General features: G+C 44.1%; 1 protein-coding gene across 2 annotated transcripts; it reads right to left on the bottom strand.

The window, feature by feature from the left end:
• Positions 1 to 298: 298 nt before the first annotated feature.
• Positions 299 to 24218, bottom strand: LOC112237625 (butyrophilin subfamily 1 member A1-like). 2 transcript variants are annotated; one of them, XM_042305573.1, is made up of 9 exons: positions 23323 to 24218; positions 11977 to 12074; positions 11669 to 11767; positions 11328 to 11435; positions 11036 to 11149; positions 10016 to 10156; positions 8728 to 8779; positions 1675 to 1701; positions 299 to 1572 (listed from the first exon to the last, which is right to left on the bottom strand). In XM_042305573.1, the coding sequence occupies exons 2-9, from the start codon at positions 12037 to 12039 to the stop codon at positions 986 to 988; spliced, it is 1191 nt and encodes a 396-aa protein (XP_042161507.1). In that variant the 5' UTR covers positions 12040 to 12074; positions 23323 to 24218; the 3' UTR covers positions 299 to 985. The 2 variants fall into 2 exon arrangements, with proteins under 2 accessions (XP_042161507.1, XP_042161506.1); XM_042305572.1 differs by lacking the exon at positions 23323 to 24218 and adding an exon at positions 18308 to 18354.
• Between the last annotated feature and the right edge of the window lie 3482 nt (positions 24219 to 27700).

Below are 27700 nucleotides of genomic sequence, written 5' to 3'. Positions count from 1 at the left end.
CACAAATGGCATTCACTAAGTTGATGGGTTGTATTTAGGATAATGTTTATTATTTTTAAATCATCTTATTTTATATGTGATAAGGCCCCACAGAGGCCAGAAATAATTAGACACCTGTGATAATCTGAAGTACCCATACAGGCCACTAGATGTCATGTGATAAATTCCATACAATTCCTGAAAGTTACAAAAATTCTGGTAGTTTACTGGTAGACTTTGAAAGTTACCAGTAATATACCCTACCTTTTACAACCCTAATTCCACACCTTTGTTGACTAGAAACTGACAAACATCTTGAGATTTTTCTTAATTTATTGATGACTGAAAAAAAGCATTGTTATCACACCATTTTACACACTGTCAATATCAACCGTAACTTCCAAAAATATGCTTAGACTCTTGCAAGCTGGACAGTGGAATCAGAGAGGAAGAGGAATCAGACAGGAAGAGAATCAGAAAATCTAAGAATAAGAGAATCAGAGGAATAATGAAGTACTGCATGCTACCTTCTCTACCATTTTATACACTATAGACTGTAAACCCTAGCTGTCTGTCTCTCTCTGTGTGTGTGTCTTTCTGTGTGTCTCTCTGTGTGTGTCTTCTGTGTGCAAGCTCTTGCTGAACTAAATATCGACTACGTCAGATCTTTGGGTAATTTGGGCAGCACGTTCTTTTACAGTTCCTTTGTACCTTGAAGTAGTGTGGCATGAAGGCAATGTAATAAAAACTGTAACAGGGAGGAGGTAATAATTGTTCTTCAGTCCAGGTCCTAAGGAGTGCATGCATTTGTTCCAGCCTTGTTTTAACACACCTGAATGAACTAATCATCACACCATCAAATCAGGTGTGATAGTGCTAGACCAGAACAAAAGCCTGCCCTCCACTAGCCTGGAATTTACACTGAATTTCGCTACATTTACAATATTCCGAGTGGATTCCAGGCTAGCTCTCCAGGACCAGGTTTGAAGAACGCTGTAATACGTTATCACCAGAGACAGGGTCCAGGGCAGAGGCAGGGTTCCCTGGTCTGTGCAGGCCTGATCACCAGATCCCTCATCACCTCTACAGTCCCAAACACGGGGAACAGTCTCTCTTTGAAGGTCTCGTTGTACGTGTAGATGTGGGACCTCTTCTCCACATCGTAGAAGGAGAGCTGGCCCTGCTCATAGTCCAGGTAGACCCCTACCTTTCTGGGGACCAGCATCTGGGCCAGTGGCGTGGCGGGCACCGTCAGCGCCTTGAGGTCTGAGCCCCTCTCCAGCCTCAGGGTGAGGTAGCCCGTCTGTGTGTTGAGGGGACTGTAACCCTTCCTCTGGGCGGAGCCTTTAGCCACGCCCAGCCGCCAGTCCCGGTCTCCCACTTCAACTTCCCAGTAATGGCGCCCGGAGATGTAGCCCTCGCTTCCCAGAGCGCAAAACCACCAGCCGTCGAAGCGGCGACTGCAGTTAGGGATGTCTCGCCGCTCCAGGCCACAGCGCATTCGCTTGTCGTCATCAGAGAGGAAGAGGTCAGGGTTGGCTGTCTTGGGGTCAAGGGTCACTTCCTCTGCAGCATCACAGATCCAGTTCCATACTGAGATAAAAAAAAAGTTGTTGTTAAGAGTAAGAAAAGGCGTGACTGTATTTACAGTTTCCTTAACTCCTCAATAACAAATCCATTATGAGTTTCACATACCGTTGTGGGGAATGTAGCGGGCTGCATCTGAAAGAGTCAACAAAACTGGGGTTAAAATACTGTCAAAAGTTCCATCTTAACCCATTTTCTGTTACTTAACTGCCAAGTACTCAGGCATGTTTGTTCCATTCCACTCCTTTCATTGTTCTTATCGATACCAATTGGCAGCACTTCAAGTGATTCATCAACCATCCCAGAAAACATGCCCACATTGGCACGATGTGGGCCCAAAAGCTGCGGACATTAAGCCGATGGGCCTTGGCTCCACATCGGTCCCTAAGGCTTTTGCCCAGTGTGGGCAGCCCTCACTTTGTCTGAAATAATGTTTTCCCAGCAAACATGCCCGCATTAGCATGATGTCAGCCCGATGTGGGCAAGAATAATGGCCCCATTTGGGCTGCCCCACCCTATGTCAATTTATATGTTTTTAAATATGAATCGATGTATTATTTATTTATTACAATCCAATGCATACATTTTCAAGCATTAAAGGTATTTGGTGAATGTGTCACATTGTATCAGAATGACAACCAGGTTGTCACTACCATACATATATTTCTTACAAGACAAACTGTTTAGTTTCCCACACCTCACACTTATTGAAGTATTTTTGATAACTTTAGCATTGGCACGGTACAAGATCAAACACTATTTGGGCATTACACAACAGAACACTTAAACTGGAACGAACTTCTCAGTAACGGTTGCACAGAAAGACCTGTGTGCAAAAAGTCCCTGCCTCTACATTGTGAGGTTGTAGGACTTGGGCTAGCCTGTGTTGGACTGGTGTGAGCTAGCCTGTGTTGGGCTGGTGTGGGCTAGCCTGTGTTGGGCTGGTGTGAGCTAGCCTGTGTTGGGCTAGCCTGTGTTGGGCTGGTGTGGGCTAGCCTGTGTTGTGCTGGTGTGGGCTAGCCTGTGTTGGGCTGGTGTGGGCTAGCCTGTGTTGGGCTGGTGTGAGCTAGCCTGTGTTGGGCTAGCCTGTGTTGGGCTGGTGTGGGCTAGCCTGTGTTGGGCTGGTGTGGGCTAGCCTGTGTTGGGCTGGTGTGGGCTAGCCTGTGTTGTGCTGGTGTGGGCTAGCCTGTGTTGGGCTGGTGTGGGCTAGCCTGTGTTGTGCTGGTGTGAGCTAGCCTGTGTTGGGCTAGCCTGTGTTGGGCTGATGTGGGCTAGCCTGTGTTGTGCTGGTGTGGGCTAGCCTGTGTTGGGCTGGTGTGGGCTAGCCTGTGTTGTGCTGGTGTGGGCTAGCCTGTGTTGTGCTGGTGTGGGCTAGCCTGTGTTGGGTTGGTGTGAGCTAGCCTGTGTTGGGTTGGTGTGAGCTAGCCTGTGTTGGGTTGGTGTGGACTTAGTGTGAGCTAGCCTGTGTTGGGTTGGTGTGGACTTAGTGTGAGCTAGCCCGTCGCTCCAGGATTCTGCAACTATTTTGCAAATAGTTTTGCAAAATCAACAATTCCCTGCTTATTATGCGAGGCGAGGGCTTACAAATTTGACCAATCACCACACTATTTACGCATAAAACAGACAAATCCTTGTAATATTATAATTAAAACTGACCGATCACTGCAGTACAAAAAGAGGGCTCGCAATTTCAACCAATCACTGCACATTCACCGCATTATATGATTAAATCAAGCCACACGTGCACAAAACGTTTTCCCTTTTCAGCACAATTTCGCGACATATTGGACAAAATCATTGCCTATTTCCGAAATGTCAGAATTGCCTCAGCAAAGTCAAGCATTTTTGCTTGCAAATATTTGACAAAATCCTGGAGGGACTGGCTAGCCCGTGTCAGGCGAATACCCACATAGGTATTCAATAGCGTCATGTTTGCTGGGAGGTCACCCTAATGGCTATGAAAGGCTGACTGATTGATTTGCCCATGATAAATTCTATGAATCTCATGGGATCTCTTGAGCACTGATAGATTATTAGCCATAATTTTACTTAGTGGCACAATCAGCTCACATTGTCACACAATGACACACCTGTGATCTCCAACATTTCTGTCACTGATTGCTGTAACACTTGTGTAAGGGCAAGATTTAATCAGATTTGCGATGGCCGTCACCTACAAAGCTGTTGTTTTGGCGGTGTCGAAGTTGAAACTGTGTTAGAGCTGTCAGCTCCCAGCAATGAGGGGGTTTGATTAATCTGGGCACCCGTGTAGGTGTGATTTGCATTGGGTGAAAGTTGATTGCCTACTGGGCGTACCGACGGCGAAGTTGGCTCAAAACAAAATTTATGTAATTAAACGAGTAGGAGTCTGTGTTTTTCCATGCAAAAATGCTTGCTTTTGATAAAAACGCTTCATCTGTCTTCCCAATGCAAACTACTTAGAAAATTCTAGTGATGTTACGTTTAATGTCAGAGCTCTGAAGAATGCGTCAAAATCGCTAAGCAGTGTACTTCAAATCACCACGCAATGCCATTATCACTTTATCATAAGCATGTGATCAATGACATCCGAAGCTTTGTTTTGTTGAACAACAACCTGATTGGTTTGGTATAAGACAAAAAGGCTACATTGCGCATGCGCTACAGGGTGTGGGACGTCATCTATAATCATTTGGTTGCTCTAAAATCTTTTGATGATGCACCATGCTGCTTTGTTGACAAAATGACGGAGCTGTTTGATTTGAGAACGGTGCTCCTCCCTCACCGCTTTCACCCGATGACGTGAAGGGCCTTTGCCCGGTTTCCCACCACCCAGCATAATCTAATACGCCCATTATACCTATTGTGGACATTGCCATTGGCTGCACGGAGTCGCATTTAGAAATTCTACGCAGCCGTGTTTACAAGTTCGAACACTGGAATGTAAATCTAAACCTTGATTAGGCTTATAGAAATTTGTCAGTATTTCGTTCTATGATTTTTCATTTTTCATTTTGATGGCCATTATTTCTATATAACCTTTACCCTCTCATTCTGAATGTCTAACGTACTCCCGAGTGGCGCAGCGGTCCAAGGCATTTTGTCAATTGGACTGGGCACCTTTACTACACGGAACACTACTAATCCATACCGGCTGGTCTGCCGACGGAACAGCACGCGGGGACTACAACAGACTTCTTCCGTCACGACGTCCCTCTAAGGCCCTTCTGCTAGCTTGCTAGCCCCGGCCCGCTAGCTGTCTGAATTGCTGTGTCTCCAGCCAGCTTAACTACTCACTGGACCCCTATGATCACTTGGCTACGTATGCCTCTCCCTAATGTCAATATGCCTTGTCCATTGCTGTTCTGGTTAGTGATTATTGTCTTATTTCACTGTAGAGCCTCTAGTCCTGCTCAATATGCCTTAGCTAACCCTTCAGTTCCACCTCCCACACATGCAGTGACATCACCTGGTTTCAATGATGTTTCTACAGACAATATCTCTCTCATCGTCACTCTATGCCTAGGTTTATCTCCACTGTATTCACATCCTACCAAACCTTTGTCTGTACATTATGCCATGAATCTATTCTATCGCGCCCAGAAACCTGCTCCTTTTACACTCTGTTCCGAACGTACTAGACGACCAGTTCTTATAGCCTTTAGCCGTACACTTATCCTACTCCTCCTTTGTTCCTCTGGTGATTTAGAGGTTAATCCAGGCCCAGAAGTGCCTAGCTCCACTCCCATTCCCCAGGCGCTCTTATTTGTTGACTTCTGTAACCGTAAAAGCGTTGGTTTCATGCATGTTAACATTAGAAGCTTCCTCCCCAAGTTTGTTTTATTCACTGCCTTAGCTCACTCTGCCGAACCAGATGTCCAAGTCGTGTCTGAATCCTGGCTTAGGAAGACCACCAAAACCCCTGAAATTTCCATCCCTAACTATAACATTTTCCGACAAGATAGAACTGCCAAAGGGGGGAGTGGCAATCTACGTCATACAATTCAGGTCTGTGCCCAAACAATTCGAGCTTCTAAAAATCCACATTTCCAAAAACAAGTCTCTCACCGTTGCCGCTTGCTATAGACCACCCTCTGCCCCTAGCTGTGCAATGGACACCATATGTGAATGGATTGCCCTCCATCTATCTTCAGAGCTTGTGCTACTAGGTGACCTAAACTGGGACATTCTTAACACCCCAGCCATCCTACAACCTAAACTTGATGCCCTCAATCTCACACAAATTATCAATGAACTGAACCTACCAGGTACAACCCCAAATCCATAAATATGGGCACCCTCATAGATATCATCCTAACCAACTTGCCCTCCAAATACACCTCTGCTGTCTTCAACCAAAATCTCAGCGATCACTGCCTCATTGCCTGCATCCGTAATGGGTCTGCGGTCAAATGACCACCCCTCATCACTGTCACACGCTCCCTAAAACACTTCAGCGGGCAGGCCTTTCTAATCGACCTGGCCCGGGTATCCTGGAAGGATATTGACCTCATCCCGTCAGTAGAGGATGCCTGGTTATTCTTTAAAAGTGCCTTCCTCACCATCTTAAATAAGCGTGCCCCATTCAATTTTTTTTTAACCAGTAACAGATATAGCCCTTGGTTCACTCCAGACCTAACTGCCCTCGACCAGCACAAAAACATCCTATGGCGTTCTGCATAAGCATCAAATAGCCCCCATGATATGAAACTTTTCAGGGAAGTTAGGAACCATCATACACAAGCAGTTAGGAAAGCTAAGGCTAGTTTTTTCAAACAGAAATTTGCATCCTGTAGCACAAACTCAAAAAAGTTCTGAGGCACTGTAAAGTCCATGGAGAATAAGAGCACCTCCCAGCTGCCCACTGCACTGAGGCTAGGAAACATTGTCACCACCGATAAATCCACGATAATTGAGAATTTCAATCAACATTTTTCTACGGCTAGCCATGCTTTCCACCTGGCTACCCCTACCCGGTCAACTGCCCTGCACCCCCCACAGCAACTCACCCAAGCCTCCCCCTGCAAATCAACCGGGCTAGACAATCTGGACCCTCTCTTTCTAAAATGATCTGCCGAAATTGTTGTAACCCCTATTACTAGCCTGTTCAACCGCTCTTTCGTATCGTCTGAGATCCCCAAAGATTGGAAAGCTGCTGCGGTCATCCCCCTCATCAAAGGGGGAGACACTCTAAACCCAAACTGCTACAGACCTATATCTATCCTACCCTGTCTTTCTAAGGTCTTCGAAAGCCAAGTTAACAAACAGATCACCGACAATTTTGAATCCCACCGTACCTTCTCCGCTATGCAACCTGGCTTCCGAGCTGGTCATGGGTGCACCTCAGCCACGCTCAAGGTCCTAAACGATATCATAACTGCCATCGATAAGAGACAATACTGTGCAGCCATATTCAGCGACCTGGCCAAGGCTTTTGACTCTGTCAATCACAACATTCTTATCGGCAGACTCAACAGCCTTGGTTTCTCAAATGACTGCCTCGCCTGGTTAACCAACTACTTCTCTGATTGAGTTCAGTGTGTCAAATCAGAAGGCCTGTTTTACGGACCACAGGGTTCAATTCTCGGGCCGACTCTCTTCTCTGTATACATCACTGATGTAGCTCTTGCTGCTGGTGATTCTCTGATCCACCTCTACGCAGATGACACCATTCTGTATACTTCTGGCCCCTCTTTGGACACTGTGCTAACTAACCTCCAGACAAGCTTCAATGCCATACAACACTCCTTCCATGGCCTCCAACTGCTCTTAAATGCTAGTAAAAAAACAATTGCATGCTCTTCAACCGATCGCAGCCTGCACCTGCCCACCCATCCAGCATCACTACTCTGGACGGTTCTGACTTAGAATATGTGGACAACTACAAATACCTAGGTGTCTGGTTAGACTGTAAACTCTCTTTCCAGACCCACATTAAGCATCTCCAATCCAAAATGAATTCTAGAATCGGCTTCCTATTTCGCAACAAAGCATCCTTCACTCATGCTGCCAAACATACCCTCGTAAAACTGACTATCCAACCGATCCTCGACTTCGGCGATGTCATTTACAAAATAGCCTCCAACACTCTACTCAGCAAATTGGATGCAGTCTATCACAGTGCCATCCGTTTTGTCACCAAAACCTCATATACTACCCACCACTGCGACCTGTATGCCCTCGTTGGCTAGCCCTCGCTTCATACTCGTCGCCAAACCCACTGGCTCCAGGTCATCTACAAGTCTTTGCTAGGTAAAGCCCCGCCTTATCTCAGTTCACTGGTCACCATAGCAGCACGCGCTCCAGCAGGTATATTTCACTGGTCACCCCCAAAGCCAATTCCTACTTTGGCCGCCTTTCCTTCCAGTTCTTTGCTGCCAATGACTGACTACCTCCCTTATCTTACCTCATTTGCACACACTGTATATATACATAGTCAATAATACAGAATTTTAAAAAGTATGTTTGTTTTATTCCATGTGTAACTCTGTGTTGTTGTATGTGTCGAACTGCTTTGCTTTATCTTGGCCAGTTCACAGTTGTAAATGAGAACTTGTTCTCAACAAGCCCACCTAGTTAAATGAAGATGAAATTACATTTATTTTTAAAATTGCATCTCAGTGCAAGAGGTGTCACCGTAACCCCTAGTTCGAATGCAGGCTGCATCACATCCGGCCGTGATTGGGAGACCCATAGGGAGGCAATTGGCCCAGCGTTGTCCAGGTTTGGCCGGGGTAGGCCATCATTGTAAATAAGAATTTGTTCTTAACTGACTTGCCTAGTTAAATAAAGGTTAAATTTAAAAAATAGCGACAGTTGGTGTGGCTTCGTCACAATGACCACATGAGCAGCTGCTCACTGATAGGACTCCGGCACCACCAAAACACCTGATATGCTGGTGTTGTCTATCCCCGGTTAACGCTTGATGTGATCTAGGGCCTTCTTTCCATCACACCGACAGCATCATTGCATTTTGGAACACCAGAAATGCCTTGCAGCATTGCGTGACAGTTGCAGTGCATGTTGTATTTATCGAACGTAGACGGATTGACAGAAATGGTAGCGGATGGTAAGTGTTGAACTGTTGTTGCACACACATCCAGATGATGCTGTGTATTATTTTGCGCGACGAGGCGGTCGGTGTGTTTCTTGATGACTTCAACATGTGAAAGCTCTACACACCAATCTTCTGACTCCTCTGTTTTCGGATCAGCCACTGCTTGGTTACGTCCTCCTGCAGACACAGAGGATGGAGTGACTTTATCTGTGTGTTTCTAATCATGCAGATTAATTGATGAATAATTATTCAGTTGTTTTACATTAACAATTTAGTCATTTAGCAGACCTTTTACCCAGAGCGACTTACAATTACACACTACAAAATAAGGGTTCCTCAAGGGTTATTTTATTTGTTTAACCTTTTAACCTTATTTAACTAGGCAAGTCAGATAAGAACAAATTCTTATTTTCAATGACGGCCTAGTAACAGTGGGTTAACTGCCTGTTCAGGGGCAGAACGACAGATGTGTTCCTTGTCAGCTCGGGGATTTGAACTTGCAACCTTCAGGTTACTAGTCCAACACTCTAACCACTAGGCTACCCTGCCACCCCAAATGTTGAACCATACTGACACAAAGAAGCCCTTCAATGTTATTTGCAGTTCAAAAAAGGGTTCTTTCCTGTTTAAGTGATAATTAGAATATTTTGGGGCGTGGTTTGTGCACAGCTCTTTTTGTGCAACAGTGAGTGAGAGTGTCATTCCAGTTTATCCAATGTGTTGTCTTATATTGGTTTATGTCATGTATGTCTATGGCCAATGACAGAGTCATGTGATAGACTCATGTATGGTCTTGTGCTAATTGAGAATGGTTGACTAAGTCAGTAGTTGTCAGTTCTCTCCTCAGGGACCCCCAGCTGTTTCAGAGCACCTGATTCAACTTGTTAAAAAACACAATAATAAATCCTATGGAATTGAACAATATAATATGGCTATTAAACCAGAATAAAAACCCTGTATGGTTCCTACAACGAACCTTGAGAGGAAGGAAGGTTCTTTATAGAACCATTATCTGTAAAGGTTATATCAAGAACCATAAAAATGGTTCTATTGAGACCCAAAGTGTTGTAACCATAGCGGAACCCTTTTTGGTGCTATATAGAACCTTTTTTATGGTTCTTTATAGAACCTTAGGAAAGGGTTCTTTATAACCTCATACATGTTCCATTTAGAACCTTATGAGCATGGTTCTTTACAGAACCTTCAAAAAAAGGTTCCATATAACAATTTGTTATTTTTTACAATTTGGCACTGTGTGCATTCATCTTAAGATAGCTAAGACAGACAACTGCATATTACACTCTCAATGAGTAGCTGTCGGCAAATTCAGTGCAAGTCGGAAAAGAAAAGTGTGAGTTGAAGAAAGGCAAAGGTGTTCTTATTGCTTTGGTTCAGTCATAGAAACACACACACCTTGTCAGGGCTGTCTGCACTCAGCACCACCCACATGACCAGCTCCAGGGCTGGGAGAAGGTTCGGCAGACGCCCCCTCTGCCACTGGAACTCCAGATCATCCAACATCATCAATACGGGCTCACCGGGCCAGATACTGGGCTGGAGGGGGAGGGAAGTCCATATTACTTCATATAGTAAGAAATGAAAAGAGGGAATTAGGAGGCAGTCTTCCATTACGGGTCCATACTGCAACATAAGTCCATCATGTGCACACTAATGCAACACAGGAGACTGAAGAAGGAAAGATGAGGATGAGCTTCTCCCTAATCGGAGACAGAGACAGAGAGAGAGAGAGAGAGAGTCAGAGAGAGAGAGTCAGAGAGAGACAGAGAGAGACAGAGAGAGAGACAGAGAGAGAGAGAGAGAGAGAGAGAGATGAATATAGTAGGGTAGTAAACTCTGTAGTAATATTTTGGACACTTGGATTCTCTGCCTCTGACCTTATTACAGGGGCTGAGTCATTGGCTTACTAGTGCTCTTCGATGCCGACCCTAGGAGGGGTGCGTCACGTCTTGCCAGGCTTTTTTCGCTATACTCGACTTGAGTGGGTTGAGTCACTGACGTGATCTTCTTGTCCTGATTTGCCGCCCCCTCAGACTCGTGCTGTGGAGGAGAGTTTCGTGGGCTATACACAGCCTTGTCTCAGGGTAGTAAGTTGGTGGTCTGTTGATATCCCTCTAGTGGTGTGTGGGCTGTGCTTTGGCAAAATGGGTGGGATTATAACTCCACCCGGCACAGTCAGAAGAGGACTGGCCACCCCTCAGAGCCTGGTTCCCTTCTAGGTTTCTTCCTATGTTCCTGCCTTTCTAGGGAGTTTTTTCTAGCCACTGTGCTTCTACATCTGCATTGCTTGCTGTTTGGGGTTTTAGGCTGGGTTTCTGTATAGCACTTTGTGACATCGGCTGATGAAAAAAGGGCTTTATAAATACATTTGATTTGATTTGACTCTAGTGACCCAATCCCTCCCATGTTCCTTACCTCTGGTCTGTTTCTGAGCTGGTGTGTCCAGTCCATGATGACCCGTTTGTGGGTTCCCATGTCATACTCTCCCCCTGTCTTCCAGTCCCTCTTCTCTGTCTGCATGCTCCTCAGCTGCACAATCAAAAGACAGTCCGTAAAGAGATCATGAAGTAAAAACTGCAATAACAAGTCTCATAGAAGTCTAATAATAGTTTATCAACAAAGAAAACAACGACAAAGGATTAATTTCAAGGAAAAAAAGGCTTTTTAAAGTAAAACTATCAAATAGCTTTCAAACATCAGTGCTCACCTCGCCTCTCTTCTCCAGCACGGCAGCCCACTCCACTATGAAGTGTCTACACACACTGGGAGGCCAGTTGTCTTCACTGGTCCAGATGTGGGCTAAGACCTTCGACCTCTGAGAAGATAATAGTAGAGAGAGCGTGGTTGTTTGCTTGCGTGTGTGTGTGTGTCCGTGTGTGTGTGTGTGTGCGTGTGTCCGAGTGGGTGTGTGTCCGAGTGTGTGTGTGTGTCCGTGTGTGTGTGTGCTTGTGTGTGTCAGTGTGTGTGTGTGTGTGTGTGTGTGTGTGTGTGTGTCCGTGTACGTGTGTGTGTGTGTGTGTCCGAGTGTGTGTGTGTGTGTGTGTGTACCTGGCACAGTCTGTTGAGTTCCCTGGCCAGTTCCATTATGAACAGCTGACTCTCCACTAAAGGTTCTTTCTTCTCATCTGTCCCTTTCTTACGAGACTCCTAGAGCAGAGGGAGCAATGGATGAGAGAGACAAAGAGAGGGAAGGGTGAAGGGAAAATGACATTCATCAATCATGCAGCACTGTCACACAGATAAAGCACAGATGGGAAATCAACCAATCCTTTCTTTCTCTTGAGTCATCTTGACAAGGACAAACATCAGTACTATTAAGGGGTGTCTGATAGTTGATAGGTGTCCAAGGGTCCTACCTTGAGGCGGATCTTGATTTTTTGGGCCGGCTCGATGAAGAACTGGAGGCACTCCTTCATCATCTTGGCAGCTGGGGAGGGGGGGGGAGAAATGCCCTCTGGCACAGAGATACACAGCTTCAGTACTCTGGCACAGTGATCCACAGCATCAATACTCTGGCACAGTGATCCACAGCATCAATACTCTGGCACAGTGATCCACAGCATCAATACTCTGGAACAGTGATCCACAGCATCAATACTCTGGCACAGTGATCCACAGCATCAATACTCTGGCACAGTGATCCACAGCATCAATACTCTGGCACAGTGATCCACAGCATCAATACTCTGGCACAGTGATCCACAGCATCAATACTCTGGCACAGTGATCCACAGCATCAATACTCTGGCACAGTGATCCACAGCATCAATACTCTGGCACAGTGATACACAGCTTCAGCACTCTGGCACAGTGATACACAGCTTCAATACTCTGGCACTCATTCCATCAGTGTTGGGCCTGAGTTATAGCCCAATGGCAGCTCAAATCGATGAGGAGGCAGAATACGGAAATATGTGTGTGTGTGTGTACACTGCACAACTTCTAAATCACTACATTGCAGTAGAGGTCCTCTGTGGGCTCATTAGGATGGCCTCACCTAAAACTGTCCTGGCTTGACAGAGAGAGAGAGAAAGATACACAGAGAGAGAGATACAGAGAGAGAGAGATACAGAGAGAGAGAGATACAGAGAGAGAGAGATACAGAGAGAGAGAGATACAGAGATACAGAGAGAGAGAGAGAGAGAGAGAGAGATACAGAGGGAGATACAGAGAGAGAGAGAGAGAGAGAAACACAGAGAGAAAGATACAGAGAGAGAGAGATACAGAGAGAGAGAGAGAGAGATACAGAGAGGGAGAGAGACAGAGAGAGAGAGATACAGAGAGGGAGAGAGACAGAGAGAGAGAGATACAGAGAGACAGAGAGAGAGACAGAGAGAGAAAGATACAGAGAGAGAGAGGAGAGAGACAGAGAGAGAGAGAGAGAGACAGAGAGAGAGAGAGAGAGAGAGCAGGGGTGTGAGAGACGAAAACTGCAGAGTAATATGTTTTCAGGATGTGTGTGGGTCGATGCATCTTAATTATGGCCTTGGTGTCAGGCAGATATCCCAAGGAGATGTGAAGCTGCAGCTGAGAGTGTTTTCACAGCCCACTGAACGACCGTGTTGAATCAGCAGCACCCTCTTGTCCTGCACCCTGCAGCTAGGTTGATGTCGAACAGGGATTTGCTGAACCTTTTCTGATGAAGGCAACAGCCGGAAAGGGCCACATATGATCATTAACTTTCCAAGGAGAACACGGTAGAATACCCATACTGCTGGGTGTTTGGAAATGTTGACTAACAATGGATTTTCACAGCTACACTAAAACATTTCCTGTAAAACTTACTGGCAGTAATTGACCAGTAAGTTACTGTAATTTTACGGTACAGCTACTGTAATCCATTTTACAGTAATCCATTTTATGGTACCAACATTTTTAGTGTAATCTCATTTACAACATATTACTGGAATGACCCACGCAGCGGCATAATACCCAGTGTTCTTTGCAAGTTTTCATTTTTACATTTCCATTTTGGTCATTTAGCGGGCACTCTTGTCCTCAGCAACTTACAGTCAGTCCATTCAACCAAGGTTGATAAAAAAAGTGTGTCATAGCAAGTAAAATGTTACTGAAAATGTTATTTTGGTTAGGGATACATTGGTCTTCAAAATAATTGTAATTACAACAAGATATCTTATGATAAATCTCTGACCATCTCTGTATAGTGCCAATACAATACTGAGATATTCACATTAACTTAATGCCAGAGCAATGAAACACAGTTAAAGTGACAATTAAACTGTTAAAATACTGTACAAATAATGTTCTATTGTAATTACAAAGGATTAGAGCAAGCAGGTTAATTAATAGGTGTTTTATATCACATGCACTTCTAGAGGCCTAAATAAAGGCTTCTAAACTGGATGTGATTACAGGGCGAAACAGATCAAATGGACAGGGGTAAATATTCAACCATTAAACAGTTTAAAGGTCCTCAACAGTCATTCTGAAAAGTACTTTTTCTTTCATGGCTAACAACCAGGAAGTTTGAAAAGACAAGCTGAGTGGGCGGGGAGCTAATATTCATGAGCTCACCTTGACTGACAGCTCTTTGAAACGCCTCTATCAAGCAACATGGATGCAGTGAGCAGGGTTGCAGTAAAATCATCTCAAAGCAACTCAAACAACATTTAAATTACATTATTATTATTTATTTTTTTAAGTATACGTCTCCTGTTTGACATGGCTGTTGTGATGCAGTTCACCACAGCACTGATGGATGTGTTGACTTGACAACTTCGTCTGAGGTTTGAAGGACCCTTCCCCCCATTTTGGTCCATGCTGGCTGAAGACCAAGTTAACTAGCCAGTAACTGGCTAAAACCAGACACAGTTTGCATGATGGCGTGTATGGAGATGGCAGCATCGCGACTACCTCTTAGGAAACTCTGCAGTATTTAGTTTGTTTTTGTACTATTTCTTATGTTATTAGCTCAGGAATTGTTTTGTGTCATTACATACAGCCGGGAAGAACTATTGGATATTAGAGTGGCGGTAACTCACCAGAACATTCAGCATTACGATCAGGATTACGACTTCCCTGGAGCAGATCCTTTGTTTGCTCTCCACAGATCAATTGAACTTATTTCAGAGGCTGACTCAAAACAACACCGGTGAAGGAGAGGTACTCGGGGCGATCTTCTGGTCCAACTTAGGAAGCGTGTACACCACCCACTGCTCCCGAGTATTTTACTCGCTCATGTCCAATCTCTGGATAATAAAGTTGATGAGCTCAACGCGAGAGTTGCTTTTCAGAGAGACACCAGGGATTGTAACATTCTCTGCTTCACGGAAACATGGCTCTCTCGAGATATACTGTCTGATTCTATAAAGCCAGTTGGGTTCTCAGTACATCGCACCGACAGGAACAAACGTCTCTCCGGAAGGGTGGAGGTATATGTTTTATGATTAACAACTTATGGTATAACTGTAATAACATACGGAACTCAAGTCCTTCTGTTCACCCAAGCTACAATATCTCACAATCAAATGCCGACCGTACTATCTCCCGAGATAATTTTCGTCAATAATAGCCACAGCGGTAAATATCCCCCCCTCAAGCCGATACCACGACTGCCCTCAAAGAACTTCACTGGACTTTATGCAAACTGGAAACCACATATCCTGAGGCTGCATTTATTGTAGCTGGGGATTTTAACAAAGCAAATTTGAGGAAAAGGCTCACGAAATTCTATCAACATATTGATTGTTGTACTACCTTCCAGAATACATATAAGGCCCTCCCCCGCCCTCCATTCGGCAAATCGGACCACAATTCCATCTTGCTCCTCCCCTCCTATAGGCAGAAACTCAAACAGGAAGCATCCGTGCTAAGGACTATTCAACGCTGGTCTGATAAATCGGAATCCACGCTTCAAGATTGTTTTGATCGCACAGACTGGGATATGTTCAGAGCAGCTTCAGAAAATAATATCGACACATATACCGATACGGTTAATAGTCACAGTAAACACTGACTATTAAACCAGTCAGAAACTGTGGATAGATGGGAGCATTCGCGCAAAACTGAAAGCACGAACCACCACATTTAACCAGGGCAAAAAGACTGGGAATATGGAAGAATACAAACGGTGTAGTTATTCCCTCCGCAAAGCAATCAAGCAGGCTAAACGTCGGTATAGGGACAAAGTGGAGTCCCAGTTCAACAGCTCAGACACAAGATGAATGTGGCAGGGTCTACAGACAATCACTGATAATAAAAGGTTAAACCAGCCACGTCACAGACGTCTTGCTTCCCGGACAGGCTGAACACATTCTTCGCTCGCTTTGAGGATAATACAGTGCCACCGACACGGCCCGCTATCATGGACTGTGGGCTCTCCTTCAATGGAAACTTCAATGCTTTTTGGCAAGTTGTCAATCGTGTAATTTCCGGTGACAACTTGTAGACTTGTTTACGTGCTGCTGTGCGCTTTGTTGCTAACCTTACTTTGCTACCTGACAACTTTACGTTTTTTACTTTTTAATTACCGTTTATATTTTGTTTCTCCCTCACTCAACTTTTTTGTCATTCAACTTTTTCACTCCGGACGCTTTATCTGGACATGGTTCGTCAGGACCTCCAACAGCCGAAGCTAAGTAGTAACATTAACATGATGCCTTCTAATTGCAGTCGCTGTACTCATAATATACAGGAGAACGATCGCCTTATGGCGAGGATAGCTGTGCTACAAGCACAGCTTCAGACGCAATCATTAGGCAAGGGTAATTTCAGTGTAGGAAAGGATGAAACAGCGTCTGTGCCACCAGGAAGTACAGCTAGTAGTATAAACCCTCTCGCACGGTCCCCGCAGCCGGACAACCTTCTCATGGATTCTGGAGGGAAATGCTGTAGGAATGCTCAACCGGTGTCGCTCATCCAGCCGACAGAAACTTTCAACCGGTTCTCCCCATTAGGCAGCGAGTCGGAGTCAGAGGCCGAGCCTTCTCTGGTCTCTACTTCTTCCGTTACGGGGTCTGAGACGCCGAAGCATCCCGCCATTAGCTCTGACAATATTGAAAAACCTAGTCATTGGCGACCCCATTACCCGCAATATTAGACTTAAAACGAATCATCCAGTGATCATACACTGTTTACCAGGGGGCAGGGCTACCGACGTTAAGGCTAATCTGAAGATGGTGCTGGCTAAAGCTAAAACTGGCGAGTGTAGAGAGCATAGGGATATTGTTATCCACGTCGGCACCAACGATGTTAGGATGAAACAGTCAGAGGTCACCAAGCGCAACATAGCTTCAGCGTATAAATCAGCTAGAAAGATGTGTCGGCTAGAAAATCTATGCAGCCTACTCAATCACTTTTTATAGCTGCTGTTTACAGGCCTCCTGGGACATATACAGCGTTCCTCACTGAGTTCCCTGAATTCCTATCGAACCTTGAAGTCATAGCAGATAATAATTGGTGACTTTAATATTCACCTGGAAAAGTCCACAGACCCACTCCAAAAGGCTTTCGGAGCCATCATCGACTCAGTGGGTTTTGTCCAACATGTCTCCGGACCTACTCACTGCCACAGTCATACTCTGGACCTAGTTTTGTCCCATGGAATAAATGTTGTGGATCTTAATGTTTTTCCTCATAATCCTGGACTATCGGACCACTATTTTATTACGTTTGCAATCGCAACAAATAATCTGCTCAGACCCCAACCAAGGAGCATCAAAAGTCATGCTATAAATTCTCAGACAACCCAAAGATTCCTTGATGCCCTTCCAGACTCTCTCTCTGCCTACCCAAGGACGTCAGAGGACAAAAATCAGTTAATTGAGGAACTCAATTTAACCTTGCGCAATACCCTAGATGCAGTTGCACCCCTAAAAACATTTGTCATAAGAAACTAGCTCCCTGGTATACAAAAAATACCCGAGCTCTGAAGCAAGCTTCCAGAAAACTGGAATGGAAATGGCGCCACACCAAACTGGAAGTCTTCCGACTAGCTTGGAAAGACAGTACCGTGCAGTATCGAAGAGCCCTCACTGCTGCTCGATCATCCTATTTTTCCAACTTAATTGAGGAAAATAAGAACAAACCAAAATTTATTTTTGATACTGTCGCAAAGCTAACTAAAAAGCATCATTCCCCAAGAGAGGATGGATTTCACTTCCGCAGGAATAAATTCATGAACTTCTTTGAGGAAAAGATCATGATCATTAGAAAGCAAATTATGGACTCCTCTTTAAATCTGCGTATTCCTCCAAAGCTCAGTTGTCCTGAGTCTGCACAACTCTGCCAGGACCTAGGATAAAGTGAGACACTCAAGTGTTTTAGTACTATATCTCGACACAATGATGAAAATAATCATGGCCTCTAAACCTTCAAGCTGCATACTGGACCCTATTCCAACTGAACTACTGAAGGAGCTGCTTCCTGTGCTTGGCCCTCCTATGTTGAACATAATAAACGGCTCTCTATCCACCGGATGTGTAGCAAACTCACTAAAAGTGGCATTAATAAAGCCTCTTGAAAAAGCCAAACCTTGACCCAGAAAATATAAAAAACTATAATAAATCGGCCTATATCGAATCTCCCATTCCGCTCAAATATTTTAGAAATGCTGTTGTGCAGCAACTCACTGCCTTCCTGAAGACAAACAATGTATACAAAATACTTCAGTCTGGTTTTAGACCCCATCATAGCACTGAGACTGCACTTGTGAAGGTGGTAAATTACCTTTTAATGGCATCAGACCGAGGCTCTGCATCTGTCCTGCATCTGTCCTCGTGCTCCATCGATCACCACAATCTTTTGGAGAGATTGGAAACCCAAATTGATCTACAAGTTCTGGCCTGGTTTAGATCTTATCTGTCGGAAAGATATCAGTTTGTCTCTGTGAATGGTTTGTCCTCTTACAAATCAACTGTAAATTTCTGTGTTCCTCAAGGTTCTGTTTTAGGACCACTATTGTTTTCACTATATATTTTACCTCTTGGGGATGTCATTCAAAAACATAATGTTAACTTTCACTACTATGCAGATGACACACAGCTGTACATTTCAATGAAACATGGTGAAGCCCCAAAATTGCCCTCGCTGGAAGCCTGTGTTTCAGACATAAGGAAGTGGATGGCTGCAAACGTTCTACTTTTAAACTCGGACAAAACAGAGATGCTTGTTCTAGTACCCAAGAAACAAAGAAATCTTCTGTTGAATTTGACAATTAATCTTGATGGTGGTACAGTCGTCTCAAATAAAACTGTGAAGGACCTCGGCGTTACTCTGGACCCTTCATCTCTCTTTTGACGAACATATCAAGACTGTTTCAAGGACAGCTTTTTCAATTTACGTAACATTGCAAAAACCAGACATTTTCTGTCCAAAAATGATGCCGAAAAATTAATCCATGCTTTTGTTACTTCTAGGTAAGTCTACTGCAATGTTCTACTTTCCGGCTACCCAGATAAAGCACTAAATAAACTTCAGTTAGTGCTAAATACGGCTGCTAGAGTCCTGACTAGAACCAAAAAATGTGATCATATTACTCCAATGCTAGCCTCCCTACACTGGCTTCGTGTTAAGGCAAGGGCTGCTTTCAAGGTTTTACTGCTAACCTACAAAGCATTACATGGGCTTGCTCCTACCTATCTTTCCGATTTGGTCCTGCTGTACATACCTACGCGTACGCTACGGTCACAAGACGCAGGCCTCCTAACTGTCCCTAGAATTTTGAAGCAAACAGCTGGAGGAAGGGCTTTCTCCTATAGAGCTAAATTTTTATGGAATGGTCTGCCTACCCAAGTGAGAGACACTGACTCGGTCTCAACCGTTAAGTCTTTATTGAAGACTCATCTCTTCAGTAGGTCGTATGATTGAGTGTAATCTGGCCCAGGGGTGTGAAGGTGAACGGAAAGGCACTGGAGCAACGAACTGTCCTTGCTGTCTCTGCCTGGCCGTTTCCCCTCTCTCCACTGGGATTCTCTGCCTCTAACCCTGTTACAGGGGCTAAGTCACTGGCTTACTGGTGCTCTTCCATGTTGTCCCTAGGAGGGGTGCGTGACTTGAGTAGGTTGAGTCACTAATGTGGTCTTCCAGTCTGGGTTGCCCCCCCCTTGGGTTGTGCCGTGGCGGAGATCTTTGTGGGTTATACTCGGCCTTGTCTCAGGATGGTAAGTTGGTGGTTGAAGATATCCCTCTAGTGGTGTGGGGACTGTGCTTTGGCAAAGTGGGTGGGGTTATATCCTGCCTGTTTGGCCCTGTCTGGGGGTATCATCGGATGGGGCCACAGTGTCTCCTGACCCCTCCTGTCTCAGCCTCCAGTATTTATGTTGCAGTAGTTTATGTGTTGGGGGGCTAGGGTCAGTCTGTTATATCTGGAGTATTTCTCCTGTCTTATCCGGTGTCCTGTGTGAATTTAAGTTTGCTCTCTCTAATTCTCTCTTTCTTTCTTTCTCTCTCTCTCTCAGAGGACCTGAGCCCTAGGACCATGCCTCGGGGCTACCTGGGATGATGACTCCTTGTTGTCCCCAGTCCACCTGGCCGTGCTGCTGCTCCAGTTGCAACTGTTCTGCCTGCGGCTATGGAACCCTGACCTGTTCCCTGTGATTACTGTTATTTGACCCTGCTGGTCATTTTTGAACATTTGAACATCTTGGCCATGTTCTGTTATAATCTCCACCCGGCACAGCCAGAAGAGGACTGGCCAACACTCATAGCCTGGTTCCTCTCTAGGTTTTGGCCTTTCTAGGGAGTTTTTTTATAGCCACCGTGCTTCTACACCTGCATTGTTTGCTGTTTTGAGTTTTAGGCTGGCTTTTTGTACAGCACTTTGATATATCAGCTGATGTAAGAAGGGCTATATAAATAAATTTGATTTGATTCTCCGTGACCGACGTGAGTAAGACATTTAAGCATGTTAACCCTCGCAGGGCTGCCGTCCCAGATGGTATCCCTAGCCGCGTCCTCAGAGCATGCACAGACCAGCTGGCTGGTGTGTTTACATATATATTCCATCTCTCCGTATCCCAGTCTGTTCTCCCCACATGCTTCAAGATGGCCACCATTGTCCCTGTACCTAAGAAAGCAAAGGTAATTGAACTAAATGACTATTGCCCCGCAGCACTCACCTCTGTCATCATGAAGTACTTCGAGAGACTAGTCAAAGATCATATCACCTCCAAAGATCATATTTTCCCATGATGTCAATCATAGTGGCACTGAGTTTGAAGGTACACCTCCAATTGACTCAAATGATGTCAATTAGCCTATCAGAAGCTTCTAAAGCCATGACATAATTTTCTGGAATTTTCCAAGCTGTTTAAAGGCACAGTCAACTTAGTGTATGTAAACTTCTGACCCACTGGAATTGTGATACAGTAAATTATAAGTGAAATATTTTGTCTGTCAACAATTGTTTTGAAAAATTACTTGTGTCATGAACAAAGTAGATGTCCTAACCGACTTGCTAAATCTATAGTTTGTTAAGAAATTTGTGGAGTGGTTGAAAAACTTGTTTCAATGACTTCAACATAAGTGTATGCATTCGTAGTCACAGGCGCAACAAATGTAACTTCTTACAAGGAATGCCTTAAAATATGTTAATGAGACAGAGACTCTTTCCCCATTCACCACATTTTCTCATAATGCACCATAATTAAAACTGTAAAACACATTTACGGTATTTTACTGTGCATTTTACAGTTGAAATTACAGAAAGGTCTTAACGTGTGCTGTAAAATATTGCACTGGTCATCCCCAAAGGTAACACTTACTTCCAGTTCTCTGCTGCCAATGACTGGAAACGAATCTCTGAAGCTGTCTAATATCTAATATCTCCCTCCCGAAATTTAAGCATCAGCTGTCTGAGCAGCTTACCGATCACTGTACCTGTACACAGCCAATCTGTAAATAAATAGCACACCCGACTACCTCATCCCCATATTATTACTTGCCCTCTTGCTCTTTTGTTCCCCAGTATCTCTACTTGCACATCATCATCTGTACATCTATCACTCCAGTATTAATGCTAAATTGTAATTATTTTCGCCTCTTGGGCCTATTTATTGTCTACCTCCCTACATTTGCACACACTGTACATAGATTTTTCTATTCTTCTTTTCTGTTCTTGATTGTACGTTTGTTTATGTGTAACTCTGTTGATTTTGTCGCACTGCTTTGCTTTCTCTTGGCTAGGTCACAGTTGTAAATGAGAACTTGTTCTCAACTGGCCAACCTGGTTAAATAAAAGGTGAAAAAAAAATGAACAGTGTTTTACTGTGCATTGTACAGTAATCTACTGTAGGTAGTCGGTTTATACAATTGATTAATACAGTAAGTTACTGATAAAATTACAAAAAACAGCTGACAGTGTAGTTGGCTGTTGGGGCACTATGACATCACCTTACAATCATCCCTTGAAAGGATTTTTGACATTTTGCCTGTCCACGACCACTTACCTAACCCTTTTGGATTGATTAATAAATATCAAAGACTCAAGCCATCTCCCGTGTCTGCTTCTGCCTTGTGTCCGTATGCAAGTATTACATTTCAACATTGTTTTATGTATTTGACAATTTGTCACTTTAACCCACCTTGGCAGGCATTGTTGGGCACAATATTCATTCCTCTAGCAGTAACTGGAGATAGTGCTTTAATCATTGCAGGTTGCTGCATTAGCCTCTGTCATTAAGAGCAGAACGCATGCCCTTGATGGTGGTGGTTTTTGATCTGCTGGTTTTTATATCCATTCATCCTGATCCATTACATCTCATAGCACAACAAACTGCTTAATACTATTTTAGAAATATACTTATCTTTATTCAAACATACAACATTATGTAAAAGTATCATAAAAGTATCATAAAGTCTAAAAATGTTGAATTACCCACAATTCTCTAAAAACAGAGCCACGTGTCAATATTAAATATTAATAACTTGCAAAAAAACAAGTTATTAATATTTAAGTGGTACGTAGCTCTGCAAGAAACGTTATAATTCTATCAGTACAACACAAATAAATCAAGAAGAAATATGTCTGACTACTACTTAATTAGAATCAAGTAAGAACCACTTATTTAATCCACGTTAGATCGACTTTAAAATATGAATCATAACTTGCAAAAACTCAACTTTAGATGAGCAGAACACAAATAAATGTTATATTTACTCAATAGCCTAATATTTGTTAACAGTACTCAACATTAAATTATAAATCTTATTGAAATCTGAGTTAGTACCACTTATGATTTGAGTTCTACTGACTGTCCGAGTTTGAGTAGCCACTACTCAATTTCTCTAATGAGTTAGACAGTTATTTCCCATGCATAACATCACATTGATTCGCAATAGGCTGTAATTATGTAGCCTATACAATGACACATTTTCACATTTCAAGACAACTGTTTTCGGGTGGTTTATTGCGCTAAAACACGAATACATTCTTCACATAAAATGGTGCATCTCCACTAATGTAAACCCCCCCTGAGCACCCGGAGACACAAGTTAACACGATTTCGCTTTCGGGTGGTTTATTGAGCCCAAACATGAATAAATTAATTACATAAGTTGGTGCATCTCCACTGTTGCTACTCAAACATATCGGACAGTCAGCAGAAGACAACCGCTCCTCCTGAGCGCACTGAATAAACACAAGTAAACACAATTTCACTTTGAGTGCGCAGTATACAGAACGCATAGGAAATAGGAAAACCTTTAAGATCAATAGCCACATTGAATGCAGCAGAAAGACTTACCTAAGGAATCCACGGGGTAGATAATAGCTAGTCCACTATTTTGATCAGAAAACCACGTTTTTGTTCTCCTTAGGTGTGACTAGCTAGCCTACTCTACACATCACTATCCCTTATACATACATGCGACCAGGTTCCATCTGCTGCAACTGGATTGAGTCACTGAGCACCCCGTTGTCCGAATCAAAGTTCGGACGTTTCCGACAAGTTGACGAATAGCCTTAGGAAATAGTTGGACATCTCACGCGTTAAAAATCATGCCCTTTTTTTTATATCCAAAAGAGGTCGCCAGAGTATTGCATCTCATTTATAGCGCGTCATATAATTTCAGACCACGATTAAATTACACAAACGATGTAGCAGTTGTGTGCAACGTGAACCAGGCTATTCTGAAACGGAGTAGGCTAGCTACTAAATGTATGAATTGCAGCACTAACATTTCAAGTCTAACCTCCCTAAAATGTGTGGCCTATATGGACATGGATATCTAGTTTTACCGCTCTTTAACAGCCCTAAGGAAAGCGTGTATCGGTAGTTTTAGACATGCGGAAGTGTGTGAGGGCTATGATGCACTGTTAAATGACGGACGGCTCTCTGTGTTCCTAGCTGTGCTGGGAAATAATTATTCATCCGAAAGATCTGCCTCTCGGGACCCTTTTGGATACCCGGTGAATGAACAGTGGGTGAAGATTATGTTATGATCGTTTGGGGACGCACAATCGGGAATAGGCGGAGCGAGAGCTGATAGTATCTACAAGATAGATACATTTACTCAGGCTTTATTAGCCATAATCATTTGAGATACACTACTTGTCTTGGACGGTTCAGGTTATGCTGATGTGCTGCTGTATGCCAAAATATCATTAAGGATTCAACAACCTTCACAAAAAAAACAAAAGAGTGCGGTTTTGAAACTGCAGTAAAAGTGCAGTAACTGCAGTCGACTTTGGTATTTTGGACGCAGTAATTGCAGAGTAATAGTCTAATATATATATATATATATATATATATATATATATACACACACATACTCCACTGTAACTGCAGTTACACTGAAACATTACTGCAGTAAAAACGTTTATTTTGGACGCAGTATTTGTGCTCTGACTGCAATCTTTTCTTAAGGTGGACCGGACCATAGGACAAATACATTATTCTGCCACTCTAATGAATACTCAGGGAGAAAAAGGTGAAGATTCACTCGCAGAGCGCGGAAGGTGTTAATTTCGCAGAAGGCAGAAATCGTGGTCACAGGCAGGAAACAAAACTAGGACCGACGGCTATAATTGGTTCTCACAAACGAGCTAGGAAAAGGCTTAGTAGAGTCAAAATGAACCATACCTCACAAAGGCACAAACAGAATGACCTGAACTAAATAAGGAGCTGATGAGACCAGGTGAGTATCTAACACAGGTGAAATCAATGAACAAAAAATGAAAGACTACTAATGAAAGGGCTACGTTCAAGAACATAAAGAAACAGGGCTACGTTCAAGAACACAACGAAACATAACACAAGGCTGACTGAGAAAATAAATACAGGACCTTACAGCCACAGTGTCTTTGAAATGACAGCTATTGTCAGTGAAACATTATCTCAGAAGGATCCACTGTATAACAGATTTTGAAGCATCACTTTCAGCTTTTACTTTTGCAACCTCTAAGCCTCCTAACTGTGTGTCTCTTTTCACCTCTATTCGATTCTAATCTATCACTCAATCACCTGACGCAATCTAGTGCAAAAATACAAATAAACAAAGGGAGGGGATGTTTTCAGGTTGCCAAGTGGGTGAAGGTTATGTTATGTTCGTTTGGGGACCCAAACGTGTGGGAAAGGTTCCTTCGTCAAGTACCATCAGCAATATGAGATGCCATATTTTGTCCATGTATTGGGCACATATAAGTCTTTTATTGTATCCGTGTATCTGCCTAATATGATTCAAACATTGTGCACATATCTACCCAATGTGGCATGTGTCATGTGTGCGCAACCCTTATATTGTATTGTGTGTGCATATGTGCTCATCCACTATGCATCCTGAACCTTCAGACAGAGAAGGGGACCGTAACAGACGTCAACAATCACCTCTCCTCCTGCTGTGAACTAACTGATTCTTAGAAAGGGCCGGGCGCCTGCAAGCTGACTTCAGGTCATCAGTTGGACGGTGTATCGTCCGACACATTGGTGCGGCTGGCTTTCGGGGTCAATCGAGCAGTGTGGCTTGACAGGGACGTTTTTCAGAGGACACATGTCCCATCGTTGCAACTCCCCTACGGACTCGGGAGAGGTCGAGAACCCTACAAAACACGACCCTGCCAAGCCACACTGCTTTTTGACACACTGCTCGCTTAACCCGGAAGCCAGACGCACCAATGTGTCGGAGGAAACACCATCCAACGTCAGCTTGCAGACGCCCAGCCCGCCACAAGGAGTCACTAGAGCGCGATGGGACAAGGGAATCCTGGTCGGCCAAACCCTCCCCTAACCCAGACGATGCTGGGCCAATTGTACGGCGCCTCATGGTTCTCCTGGTCACGGCCGGCTGTGACAAAGCCTGGGATTGAACCCGGGGCTGTAGTGACGCCTTAAGCACTGCGATGCAGTGCCCTAGGCCACTGCGCCACTCAGGAGGCCCTAGCCTGCAGACATTCTAACTAGTTTGTGTGTCTCCCTCTGAGTCAGTCCTTGGTCTAGTACACAGGGACTACAGGTCTGATTCACAGGGACTACAGGTCTGATACACAGGGACTACAGGTCTGATACACAGGGACTACTGGTCTGGTACACAGGGACTACTGGTCCGATACACAGGGACTACTGGTCCGATACACAGGGACTACTGGTCTGATACACAGGGACTACTGGTCTGATACACAGGGACTACTGGTCTGATACACAGGGACTACTGGTCTGATACACAGGGACTACAGGTCTGATACACAGGGACTACTGGTCTGGTACACAGGGACTACTGGTCCGATACACAGGGACTACTGGTCCGATACACAGGGACTACTGGTCTGATACACAGGGACTACTGGTCTGATACACAGGGACTACTGGTCTGATACACAGGGACTACTGGTCTGATACACAGGCACTACTGGCAATGTTTCATGCAACTTCAGCACGACACCTGCGGCAGTTAAACTACCAAAAGCACATTTAGAGATTGTAGAAAATAACACTACTCCCTCCCTGGTGTGTGTGTGTGTGTGTGAGGAAGGGAGAGAAAGAGGTGTGTGTGCGTCCATGCGTGTTTGTGACCAATATCATGTTGGTAAAATGCAGAAAACACACCTGTGTTGTGTGGCTGGCCGTTGAACAGCCCTAAGCCTGCAGGAAGCTGTTGACATCTTCAGGGACCAAGACAATATCTCCTCAGGCTAGCCCTCATCAAACACCTGCTACACACACATAGTACTGGAGGCCTGTTCTCTGTCACTCATATTGGCTCTAATACATTGCTACATTACAATTTATGTATTTTATGTTAGGTCATTTGACCACATAAAATCTTGGATATAGTATATATATAGTATATAATTGACTTGTTTTACCGGTTTCTATTTTCCAGCCATACAATCCAGCTTTCTCACTTCCTGGGAATTTGTGGATGAGGCTTTTCTTCTCCCTATTGTTTTCTCTAAATGGTTGGTGTTGGCAATTGGTGTTAGTGTGAGGAAATCATTTATCACATTCAGCTCGTCGAGTGTCCAACAACAATCATAACAGAGTCAAATATCCTTCCTCTCTCAAGAGCCTTTCACGTCCCTGCTCATGGTCCTTTCAGAAAGGGACTTCAAACTGGATATGGTGGTACAAACTCTTCTTTCCTCTGTGATTAACGCAGTTGGAAAGCATGAGTACGTACGGTCTCTGCTTAGACTGTTGACATAGAAGAAAATGTAGGCATGTGAGAGAAGAAACATTAAAGACAGTTCTCAAAACAAAATGTCACTCACAGCAAAAACAGAACCTATACCACTAGATTAAAAAAAATGTCTGCCTTTTCACTTCAGAACTGCAGTTCTGGATAAGAGCTGGCTTCTCCCGGTAACATTTAAATGAGCCCAATCTCAGAACTGTGTATGACTTCCCTTCCTCATTTTTAGTCTGTCTTCCAGGTGTATTGGTTGTTATACCCTGTTAGCTAGGGATGGTGCTCAGGTCAGTGGTAGCGTTTGTATCCAACCTGGACTCAGTGGTAGACGTAACAGTAAACATTAAGGAGTCCCGTGTTGAAGATTAGGTGACAGATTGTTGCCTGCCGTTACCTGGGGGCTTCCCACCAGGAAGTCCAGTTGCAGAGGGAGGTGTTTAGGCCCAGTGTCCTTAGCGATGAGCTTTGTGTGCACAATGGTGAACACTGAGCTATAGT

Source organism: Oncorhynchus tshawytscha, linkage group LG24, assembly GCF_018296145.1.
Source record: "Oncorhynchus tshawytscha isolate Ot180627B linkage group LG24, Otsh_v2.0, whole genome shotgun sequence".
Taxonomy (NCBI): domain Eukaryota; kingdom Metazoa; phylum Chordata; class Actinopteri; order Salmoniformes; family Salmonidae; genus Oncorhynchus; species Oncorhynchus tshawytscha.
This window is presented reverse-complemented; position numbering and strand designations above follow the sequence as displayed.

Bases quoted from the DNA above. Each gene is read 5' to 3' on its own strand.
- LOC112237625 (XM_042305572.1), bottom strand. From the start codon at position 18,338: ATGCAGAGCCTCGGTCTGATGCCATTAAAAG. The intron at 11,768-11,976 runs GTAGGACCCTTG...CCTCTGCTCTAG, and splicing joins AAATCAAGATCCGCCTCAAG to GAGTCTCGTAAGAAAGGGAC. The intron at 1,573-1,674 runs GTATGTGAAACT...TTTTTATCTCAG, and splicing joins CCGCTACATTCCCCACAACG to TATGGAACTGGATCTGTGAT.